The 12,409-nt window shown below is 43.7% G+C and overlaps 1 protein-coding gene across 1 annotated transcript in view; it reads left to right on the plus strand.

Moving 5' to 3' along the window:
• Positions 1 to 590: 590 nt before the first annotated feature.
• dcc (DCC netrin 1 receptor) overlaps positions 591 to 12,409 on the plus strand; it is a 225,532-nt gene continuing 213,713 nt past the window's right edge. Inside the window, exon 1 of the mRNA XM_070924473.1 lies at positions 591 to 741. Within this exon, the coding sequence (XP_070780574.1) occupies positions 591 to 741 (151 nt within the window). The remainder of the gene's footprint in view (positions 742 to 12,409) is intronic.

Consider the following 12,409-nt stretch of genomic DNA (forward strand, 5'->3'; position numbering starts at 1 on the left):
TCCACACTCCTCCTCCACCCCCCCCCCCCACACCCTCTCCTCTTCCGACCCTCTCCATCCGTCCTCCCCGGCAGACGGAGCAGACCTCCGGGAAGGCAGCGTGGATTTCTAACCCTCCTTGCGTCCGAGTGAATGGGGATCAGCCGCACCGGGCGGGAGTGATGGAGACTCTGCCTTCATAGTTACTGGAACTTCCGTCTCATCCCGCGAAGAAGGGAACTACCTGCGCGCGTGCGACTGTTTTGGATTTTTCTTTTCTTTTTTCTTTTTTTCTTTTTTTCTTTTTTTTTTTTGGGGTGGGGGGGAGAAGAGAGATCCAAAAGCCCTATCTCGTGGAGGGTTATGTTTGGGGAGAGGAGAGGTTATTTTACCCCTCTCTCCTCCTCCTCCTCCTCATCACCATCATCATCACCATCATCCTCCTCCTGACTCACCATATAGTGGGTTTTTTTTTTTGTTTTTGTTTTTTTGTTTTTGTTTTTTTGTTGGATTTTGTGGAGGATTAGAAATAAATAAATAAGTAATCAACCAACAGCAGGATTTGTTGCCGTGGTCCACCGGGGGCTCCATCGGGACGCGAGCGGGGCAGCATGGAGCCGGTTTTGGTTGGATGTATTGGTGATGTTTGGGAGGCGCTGGTGCTGCTGAGGAGGAGGAGGAGGAGGACGACGACGACGACGACAGGGGGACTGTACCTGCTGCTGCTCTGCTGGCTGCTGGCTGCTCGCACCACAGCGCACGGTGAGCCTCCATCCCGCAGTTTGTGTGTGTGTGTGTGTGTGTGTGTGTGTGCGCGTGTGTGTGTGTGTGTGGCTTCTCTGGTTGCCGCAGACCAAAGGAGAATTGGCCCATTTGTTGCGTCTCTTTGTCGGCTGCTGTTTTAAAAACCTCGGCTATAACCGAGTTGAACTGGGTTTTAACTAGGCTTTACTCTGTGTGTGTGTGTGTGTGATCAGGTCGTAAGCTGGCTGCAGGGGTTTGACTGGGTTTAAAGGGATTCCACCGGGGCTTCAGCAGGTCTCAGGGTCCGGATCGTGCGTTAAGGCTGCTGGCTTTGAGCAGGTTTTCACCCCCCCCCCCCCCCCCCCAGAAACAAGAAATTCACTGGGACTGATCAGGCTCAGGCTGCCGGTCTGACTGGGCTTTAGCAGCTTTTCCAGGGTTTGATTTGTGTGTTTCATGGGGTGTTACTGAGGTTTCACCAGATTCCTGCTAGTCATGTTGGGTTTTCGCTGGGCATCAGCAGTCCGATCATGATCAGCTGGTTTGAGCAGGTCTGGCTGCGAGCAGGTGTGTGTGTGTGTGTGTGTGTGTATGTGTGTGTGTGTGTGTGTGTGTGTGTGCGAGGCCGTGCCGTGCGTTTGCCTACATTTCCCCCAGTTGCCCCCAGTTTCTGCCAGACTGAAAGAGTTTTAAGTTGCTCCCATGCATGATGAGGTTTGGTGGGTCTGATTGGCTTTCACCAGCTTTTGCCAGACATTACCAGGTTTATCAGGTTTTTTACTGTATCATACACACACACACATATATATTATCATATTGTGTGTAAGGCTGCCGGCAAAAGGTGGTGACGCCTTGGGCTTCTCTTAAAACGGCGGGTTTTAATGGGACTGATGGGGTTTAGGCTGCTGATTTCGGACAGAGCACTTTATTGATCCCAAAGGCAAAACCTTCCAGCCAAAGCACATAAAACAAACACACACACCAAAAAAAAAAAGGGAAAGAAACCGCTAAGAGCAGATGAATCGTATAAAAATACCAACCACAATAAAAAGGAAACTTAACTAAACTGATTTTAGTGTTTTTTTGTTGTTTTTTTATTGTGGTTGTGCTGGGATCTAAAAGGTTTTTCCTTACTGGGTTTGACTGCGATGCAGCTGCTGTTTTTTTTTTTTTTTTTTGCCTGTGTGAGAAATTCTGCCCTTTATTCCTCTCATAAACATCTGGTCTGTTTGTGGTCTCTCTTTGTGTTCGAACACACGGTACTGGGAAATGAAAGGCATCAAATGTCCTCAAATTTTGCTGCCTGTCAACTTGATTCCCTCCGTCGTGTACGCTTGTATTCGTCTCATTTTGTAGGTATTTAAGTCCTTTAAGATATAACATATCATGGATAGATGTCAGATATCTCTTCCACTGAGGAACCAGCTGATCTGAGCGGATTTTTAAAAGAATAGCTGGTTTTCAGCCCACTTTAAATGTCCCAAAGCATCTTTTAAGAATCACTTAATGTTTGTCGTTTTGCTTTATGATTTTGCTGACTGAAAAAAAAACAAACAAACAAAACAAAAAAACAGATCTGAGAGCTGCTGGGCTGACTCCCTCTCTCTCTCTGTGAGTCTCCTGCTGTCAATAAATTATGTCCAAACACTTTAATTAAGCTAATTGGTGGTAGGAGAGCACGCACACACACACACACACACACACACACACACACACACACACACACACAGAGTAGCTGCTGGATCAGCTGAGCAGCTCTCACACAGTGTGTATGTGTGTGGTTTGTATTTCTTCAGCAGCTCAGCTGTAAAATCCTCGGCTGAATATTTTACTCAGGCCGAGCTTTTATCTGCGTGGATGCTACGGCACACACACACACACACACACACACACACACACACACACACACACACTCCTCCTCCTGCCTCATTCATGAAACCTTCCGTGCAAACTGGTTGATGGAACTGCACCTGGAGCAGCGGGCAGAATATTTGGGCGTGTTCGGGTGTTCCGCCCGTTTCAACCCGACAGCCTGCAGGCTAGTTCGCCACGGGCTCCTCCACTCGAGCCCTCAAGTTGATGGGGTGGGCAGAGTCCTCGGCCCGGGCTGTTGGTTGGGTTCACCGTGGCACCCGATCGCCTGGACACCTGTGGCCAAAGGCCTGCTCACGCCAGCATTCAAAATGGTGACGAGAGCAAGCCTTCTTGGCAGTGCTGACCCACTGAGGGATGTACGAAGCTATCGTGGGAAGCATAAACTGCGTGGTGCTTCATCATCATCATCACAAGAGAAAAGCAGATAAAGAGTGTTGAAAGATTTAAAATCATGCATGAAGCAAATGAGGATCATTCCTGGCCAAATGGAAGCGAGCGCGTCTCGATGAGTCCATTGTTGAAATGAATGGGGATCAAATGCCGGTCGTGCCACTTGAGAAGAAAGGACTTCAAGAAAGAAAGCGTCCCCTGTGACCTCAGAGATGCTCACTACCTTAGTTTCGCGTGTTAGCGTGCGCACGTGTTAGCATGCCAACATGCTCACAGTGGCAATGGCAACATGCTAATGTTTAGCAGGTATAATGTTCACCATGCTCACTACCATAATCTAGTGTGTTAGCATGCCAACATGCTCACAGTGGCAATGGCAACATGCTAATGTTTAGCAGGTACAATGTTCACCATGCTCACTACCTTAGTTTCACGTGTTAGCATGCCAAGATGCTCACAATGACAATGGTATATTCTATTTCTTATTTTTATATTTTGTACATACTTCTATTTTTAAATTTATGCTGCTTTCTAATCTTGAATGGGAGCACCAGTACTGTAAAAATTACCCCCGGGGATCAATAAAGTATTTCTGATATAACATGCTGATGACATTTCGCGTGTTAGCATGCTAACATTTGCTAAATAGGCCCAATGTCCTTGATTTGAATCATTTTTAATTCATACACCATAAAGAATGATCCCTTTGACTTTGAACAACGATGGAGCTATACCTCACCCATCTCCTGGGGTGTCTTCTTAGCAGCATATAAAACTAAAACAAAAGAAGCTATTATTTATTTATTTTTTTACTGAATTTTCAAGTTTCTTTTCCGAAGGATGAGAATGCCCACGTTTTCTGCAGATCTGCTTGATGTGGCGATGTCACCTGCAGTGGAAAACAACCTCTCGCTGGGGACAGAGGTTCCTGGCACAGCCACGTGAAGCAGTGCCAACATGGCAGTATGAGGGTACAAGCGCTCAGAGCGGGAGCTTCGGACAATTGGTATTGGTCTATTTGGGCTTTAGTCTTTTTTTTTTCTGTACTACGCAGGAGTTACGGTCGGGCTCGTGAAGGAGTAGTGGAACGGAACATTAAGCATGTCTGCGTTTTCCACTACAGAGTAGAATGGCTGCCGTCATGTTTTTTCCAACCGCCGCTCTCTCGTCCGTCGCCCTCATAATTCACAGGGAAAAACCGAAGTGGTTCCAAAGCCAGAACCTGTTGCTTATTGGAGGATCTTCCGTGTCTGGTCTGGTAATAATGGCATTACCAACCATATACACAATTTACAACATATATATGTACAACATACATATATACGTACAATTCCCCCCCCCCGGGGATCAATAAAGTATTTCCGATTCTGATTCAGCAACCAGCTAGCTTAGCGTAGCACTGAGGACATTATATTTCACGCAGTTTCAGCTGCATTTTATTATATTTATAGGATTTGTCCAACAAGTATACCGCCCCCCCCCGGTGCACCACTAAGTGACGTTCACAATCCTACAATGCTGTTTATCTGTTCTTTATGTCCCTGAGTGCTTCTATCCTATCCTCGTCACACGTCTTCTCAATTACCCTCTGTCTCCGTCTGTCTCCCTGGGTGGATATGTGTGTGTGTGTGTGTGTGTGTACTGTATATGTAGGGGTTGAGATCATTTGAACAATGCTGCAGGAATCGGTGCGGTTAAGAGTGAGCAGATTTGTCTTAGAAGCTTTATCTTTATGCGGAGGGGGATTTGTCTCTATGTGCCGCTGGTCGTAAAATGACATAAAAGTCTGTGCTGCATTCATGACATTCACCACCGTGCTTACAATTTTTATACATGAATTAGTTGAGTGGAACTTAGGCCGTCATCTAATCTCAATTTCACCGCGCCTCCTCGCATTTCGTCTGGCTTGCCGTGCCTCTGTTAATTTTGTCTTCTCATGTCTCGTCTTCTAATGTCTCTGATCTCCTCTCCATCTGTCCGAACTCGTCTTGTCTCGTTTAGTCTCGTTTTACCCAATTCATTCGATCTATCTCGTCACCTTATCTCGTATTAATTCAATTGATCTCATTTCATTTCGTACCTCATTTTGTAATTTCATCCCGTCTCCTCCTGTCGTGTCTCGTCTCATTTAGCCGCGCCTCGTTTCGTGTTGTCTTATTGTGCTTCATTTTGCCATTTCGCTGCGTCTCTTTTTGTCTCATCTCATCTCGTTGGATCATCGTTACATCTTACTTGGTCATTTTGTCGATCTCATCCCATCCCATCTTCGTCGAACCTTATCTCTTCTTATCTTGTAAATCTCTTTCAACATCTTGTCCGTTGTTCGTGTTATGTCTTGTCTGTCTGTCTCATTTTGCCTCATCCCATCTTATCTTGTTTTGTCTCACCTCGTCTTGTCCATTTAACCTCTGTCCCATCTCGTATTGTCTCGGGGCGTCATTTCATCCTTATCCTGTTATGTGATTTTGTTTTCAACTCCCTCGTCCCGACCAGCTCGTCTCGTCTCATCTAGTCCATTTCATATGTGCCTCGCATTTTGTCGTCCCCTGCAGTCTCACACATGCAGCTTCCTGGGGTTCGATGCCTTGCTGACAGACCCCTCGTTGGTAGCACCTCGCCTCCCTCTGTCCCCATTGGATTTAAACCGCCGGCTTTGTGCCCATTTCAGCGGCCTCGTGCTCGTCCTGCGGACTTCTTCATGCTTTCGTGTTATTGTTCCATCTCTGCTTTAAGAGAAATAGATGAAAGCTCCCTGCTGATCAATAGGTCCAGAACAGCAGAGACCCTGTCCCTCTATTAGTGATGATAAGCTATTGATCAGCTGGTGAAGAGTCTGATGATCACACACAGCTGACTGCTGATGGAAATAATTCCTAATCTTTCTGCTGATATCAGGGTATTGATTTTGAGACTGGAGACTGATCGAGTTCAGCCGCACAGAACCACCTTCCTTCTATCAGTCCACCAACAGAATCAATCAGTGTGATCAGTTATTTTCTAGTTCAGGACGTGAAGGATGACTGTCTCTCAGGTGATGTTCTTAGGAATGAAATGAGTGAAGAAAGTGTAGCTGAAACAGTGGAGAATCATCTCCAATATGAAAAAAGAAATACCATTATTATTATTATTATTTGAAGATGTGGACAATCCTGATCCAATCTGCATATGCTACATAAAATAACTTAAATAAAACAAATATTCACCAAGGTACGTATTCGTTCAAATGGTGTCATTTTGTGTGACTAGAAACAGTAACACATTGTGTTTTCTCAAGATGAAGACATAAAAGGACAAACACAAAATAACGAAAGAATGAATCACCGCATCCCCTCAATACAGGTTCGCTGTTTTGGGATATTCCAGATCGATGCGTGATTCTCAGCTCGTCCCGCCTGCTTCACTTTCTGATTTGGACCTTTACTTCCTGGAGTTTCTGTTGATCCAGGCGATTTAAAGCCGCCATGGCAACGCAACACTGTCGACGGGATGATTCACATGCATGTCTTGGTTTATGTGTCTCTGCTCTGCTTTTAGAAAGTGAAGAGAAAGAGATGCATTAGTTGAACAAAAAAAAAGAGAGGAAAAAAAAGCATGCGTTATTCAACCTCTGTTTGATTAAGAGTCTTTGGTTTTCAGCCGACAGCAACAAAAAAAAAAAAAAAAACTCCGAACACTGCAGGAAAACAACAAACAATGGCAGCAAGAGGAGCTAAATTTAATCAAGAATCACATTAAAGCTAAAAGCTCAAAGCAGTAAAAACCTTTTCATTTATAAGCAGAGCTGAATAATAAAGTCAGAGGCGATCCATTAGGGACACAGCAGGCTTTTAACACCAAGGAGATGTTAATTTACACCTCCATTCATCCGCCCATACACCTATCTATTAATTGTGTATGAAGGAGAATGCCTGCATATTTATTTAGTTATCAAGTCATGATTTGACTCCTGCATGTTTCTCAATCATCAAGTCCCCACTAAATCCAGTCCAACCAGCTATGCTGGCTTCATACTTCATTTGTGTTAGATTGGGCTAATTTGACTAAATACTACTTTGCTGTGGAATAATGTGCACCGTGAGTAAAATAATTAAGATCTTATAACCAAATTCTGACACAGGGCTCCCACAAGACAGGGCAACATTATATAGTAATCCAGGGCTTGACTTAGTTCATATTGTACTTTAGTGGTGCAAATTAATACAGTTCTCTTCCCTGTCTTGACTTGGGTTGTTGATCTTGTCTTGGGACTTGACTTGGAACTTGTTGGTCTTGACTTGGGACTTTCCTGTCTTGACTTGAATTGTTGGTCTTGACTTGGGCCTTGACTTGGAACTTATTGGTCTTGACTTGGGACTTAACTGTTTTGACTTAGGTTGTTGGTCTTGACTTGGGACTTCCATGTCTTGACTTGGATTTTTGTTCTTGACTTGGGACTTGTTGATCTTGACTTGGGACTTGTTCATCTGTCTTGATTGATTTTTATTTTGGACTTGTTGGTCTTGCCTTAGACTTAGCCAGGTTGGACTCTTCATACTATGTGTTGAGCTGCAGCTCTGGACTCTGAGCGTGTTCCTGTAACAGATGATGCGTGTGTCACTGAGGTCTGGGAGGTTGATCGCTCGGCCAAATGAAAAAGGCTCTTTGTGTGTAAACGCAAGCCCGGAGCGGTGGATTAATAAAGTGGACGAGTGAAAGCGATGTGTTAGCCGCTGCTCAGCTCAGTTTAATTTGGTTTTTCACTCCTGCGGTGGGCCAAAAGTAATTTACAAATCTCAGAATATATTTCAAACTGACACACATGGAGGTTCCCTGTGTGTTAGTACAGCAGAGCTTCATTTATCAGTCAGTGGTAGACCTGAAGCAAAATGCAGCTGAGTGGGAATGAAAAAAGACATAGCATTTAAAAATACCAATACAAAATCCTCCTATTCTCCTTAAACTAGCTCAATTTTGACTATAAAGAGAGTTCTTATTTATATACAGTGCATCCGGAAAGTATTCACAGCGCTTCACTTTTTCCACATTTTGTTATGTTGCAGCCTTATACCAAAATGGATTAAATTCATTTTTTTCCTCAAAATTCTACACACAACACCCCATAATGACAACGTGAAAAAAGTTGAGATTTTTGCAAATTTATTAAAAATAAAAAACCTGAGAAATCACATGTACATAAGTATTCACAGCCTTTGCTCAATACTTTGTTGATGCACCTTTGGCAGCAATTACAGCCTCAAGTCTTTTTGAATATGATGCCGCAAGCTTGGCACACCTATCTTTGGGCAGTTTCACCCATTCCTCTTTGCAGCACCTCTCAAGCTCCATCAGGTTGGATGGGAAGCGTGGGTGCACAGCCATTTTCAGATCTCTCCAGAGATGTTCAATCGGATTCAAGTCTGGGCTCTGGCTGGGCCACTCAAGGACATTCACAGAGTTGTCCTGAAGCCACTCCTTTGATATCTTGGCTGTGTTATTAGGGTCGTTGTCCTGCTGAAAGATAAACCGTCGCCCCAGTCTGAGGTCAAGAGCGCTCTGGAGCAGGTTTTCATCCAGGATGTCTCTGTACTTTGCTGCATTCATCTTTCCCTCTATCCTGACTAGTCTCCCAGTTCCTGCCGCTGAAAAACATCCCCACAGCATGATGCTGCCACCACCATGCTTCACTGTAGGGATGGTATTGGCCTGGTGATGAGCGGTGCCTGGTTTCCTCCAAACGTGACGCCTGGCATTCACACCAAAGAGTTCAATCTTTGTCTCATCAGACCAGAGAATTTTGTTTCTCATGGTCTGAGAGTCCTTCAGGTGCCTTTTGGCAAACTCCAGGCGGGCTGCTATGTGCCTTTTACTAAGGAGTGGCTTCCGTCTGGCCACTCTACCATACAGGCCTGATTGGTGGATTGCTGCAGAGATGGTTGTCCTTCTGGAAGGTTCTCCTCTCTCCACAGAGGAACTCTGGAGCTCTGACAGAGTGACCATCGGGTTCTTGGTCACCTCCCTGACCAAGGCCCTTCTCCCCCGATTACTCAGTTTAGATGGCCGGCCAGCTCTAGGAAGAGTCCTGGTGGTTCCGAACTTCTTCCACTTACGGATGATGGAGGCCACTGTGCTCATTGGGACCTTCAAAGCAGCAGAAATTTTTCTGTAACCTTCCCCAGATTTGTGCCTCGAGACAATCCTGTCTCGGAGGTCTACAGACAATTCCTTTGACTTCATGCTTGGTTTGTGCTCTGACATGCACTGTCAACTGTGGGACCTTATATAGACAGGTGTGTGCCTTTCCAAATCATGTCCAATCAACTGAATTTACCACAGGTGGACTCCAATTAAGCTGCAGAAACATCTCAAGGATGATCAGTGGAAACAGGATGCACCTGAGCTCAATTTTGAGCTTCATGGCAAAGGCTGTGAATACTTATGTACATGTGATTTCTTAGTTTTTTATTTTTAATAAATTTGCAAAAATTTCAAAAAATTTTTTTTCACATTGTCATTATGGGGTGTTGTGTGTAGAATTTTGAAGAAAAAAATTAATTTAATCCATTTTGGAATAAGGGTGTAACATAACAAAATGTGGAAAAAGTGAAGCGCCGTGAATACTTTCCGGATGCACTGTACAATATTCACTGTCATACACTGTTAAGACCATCATGAGACTAAATTCCAATGACACCAGATTAAATAGAGAAATAACAGAATGTAGACAGGCAGGCATTCAGTTCCCCAGTTGGTTTTATATTTAAATGGAACTTGCGTCCGTCCATCCTAGAAGAGATCCTTCTGCAGTTCTCTCTGAGGTTTCTCCCTATTTTTTCCCCCCCTGTATCTGAATTTAGATTGTAAGGATAGAGAGTGTTTTGATGTTGTACAGATAGTAAAGCCCTTTGAGAAAAATCTGTGGCTTTTGGGCGTAGAAATGAATTTGACCGCCCAAACCATTGCTGTGCAGTCATTACTGTAGTAGAGGCAGTAATGGTGTTTTATGTTCTTGGTGAGGGTTTGCAACAGCACAAGAAACAGGTCTGGGGATACAAATATGTAGAAAAAAATAGAACTAACTTTTCATGATCCATAATTGCTGATTAATTTTTCAACACTTTTTTTTTTTTTTTTAGTCTATACATTTTTTTATTAATTGTATTCATCACAGTTTCCCACGGCCCAAGATGGCGTAGAAAACTGTACAGCTTGAGAAGCCGGAACCAGCTTTTGCTCGGAAAAATGACCGAAAAGAGTCATACATTTCCAAAATACCCGCTGACTACAACACGGTAGTGGTCATTTTGAGGAGGTGCGTATCCTGCAGAACATCGTAGCAGTTTTACTGTAACCTCCCGTACAGAAGTTAGGGCTGCAATAACCGTTAATACGCATGCTATATGTGTGACGTTGCTATGGCTAACGCGTTAGCGAACAGTTGCCGGCTTACGCATCCAGCAGATAAGGAGCAACATTAGCATTTACTTGGAGTCGTGTCTCCAGCAACCAGACGAATGGGTGTCCAACATTCCCTCTCTTTTTTTCGCTCTGTTGTTGGTCTCTTTGGCAGCTAAACGCTCCCCTGTGTTCACCAGCTAACCATTAACTTTGCCTATCCGCCATTTGGTGCTGAGTACGTCGAGTGCAGTGGGTTTACCTTCTTCTCACCAAACAGCTGCCTTCCAATGAGGAAAACTACATGCGATGAGACTAAAGCAAAACAGTAAAGTCGCAGACACACAAACCCCCCCCCCAAAAAAAAGAGCTAAAAGAGGCTAAAAAGCTGTAGGTCCAACACCAGGCACATACAAGATTACTACCGCTATAAGGTGGATTAAGAAGCCCGACAAGGTGAGCCCAAAATATAATGCATACACACTTCAAAATGTTCCCGAGCTCCTTTAAATGCCCCTGCATTCAAAATCTGAATTCATAACATAACTCATGACTGATCCTGAATCGGATCCCGCGTGCTCAAAGCGTCCAAGCCCAGAATGACAAGGACTCCACAAACGTGACATGAAGAGAGAAGCCGGGATACATGTGAGGTTCGGCAGTGATACGTTTGTGTTTGTAAGTCGCAAAACCGAGCAGTGTTTTATTTTTTATTTTTTGGCTTTTAATCCTGAAAAAAATTTAACTTAGCCTTCTGGATGTGTTCGTGTCTCTGCATTATTCAGATGGCAGGATGAAAAAAAAACAAAACAACAATTACAAATAAAAAAAAAAACCCAGGCCTGTGAGTAATTTGCGGAAAGATAATTTGCCTCGGCTCTGAACATTAGTGTTTCATTTACGTCTTGTTCTCTCAGCTGTCTATATTTAACATCGGCTGCTCTGCTCTGCTATTCATACATTATTCATGTTGGGAACCGGCATTACCTGACTTCGGAGCACCACATCTCCCTCACCTTTAAATCCTCGTCATTAATACAACTGCAGGCTTTCACATTAATTGGTTTTTACTTATTCTTTCTAGTCTATTATTATTATTTTGTGCTTTGCTGCTTTTTTGTTGTGGGGTGTTTGGGTTTTTTTTTGCAGAGAAATTGGGAGCTGATTAAAAAGTTGAGAACAAATGGAAAAGGTTTTCTGGCCTCGGGATGAAAGCTGTTTGTATACTGAACCGCATGATACACGCCAGTGACGGACCGGCCATCTGGCAAGGTGGGCAAATGCCAGAAGGGTGCCCGCCTGGGCTATGGGCCGTTCAACAGTAAAATAAAAAAATAAATAAAAAAAGATCAATGTATGATTACATAAAGAAAAACTTCTTAATACTCTTTAATAATTTTATTAGAAATAAAAACACTAGCATCATCCACATGTCATCAACATATTTTCCCAGGATGCCCTCCTCACTAAGTGAAATGCAGCATGAGGTGTATCATCGTCAGGGACAGACAGGTCTCAAGGCAAGCTGGACTCAAGACGATACGATTGGACACGTCGCAAACTCCTTTCATGTTTACCAGCTAAGCCACATGAAGGCGAGCCTGAGTTATTGTGGCAGGATATAAGCTAGCGGTTGTATTGGGGCTATAAAGCTGGGAGGGATGGGATGTAGAAGTTGCGTAATTGTGGTATAGTAGGGTTTCCAGTTTCGATGTGGTTTGTCAGAGCTGGGGGGTTCACTGTTGTCGCCAGTGCTTGTTTTGCGACAGCACATGCTGGTAAAGAGCATTGCTGAAACTCCATTAATAGATTAGTTGACCAACAGAAAACTATTTTGATATTTGACCTCATCAATGTTAAATTTAACTAATAATAATCATTAATAATTAAATTCATTAAAGCTGCTGTTGGCAATATTATTTGATTATAATGTTTGGTGGAATTAATTAATTTTGATCATTGCATGTCACATAAAAAAATGTGTGTCTGTGAGCACCCGCCCCCCTTTGAAGTCTTCTAAAAACATTGGACCAGGTCTGAATCAAAAAAC

The sequence above is a fragment of the Enoplosus armatus genome, chromosome 18, assembly GCF_043641665.1.
Source record: "Enoplosus armatus isolate fEnoArm2 chromosome 18, fEnoArm2.hap1, whole genome shotgun sequence".
NCBI lineage: Eukaryota > Metazoa > Chordata > Actinopteri > Centrarchiformes > Enoplosidae > Enoplosus > Enoplosus armatus.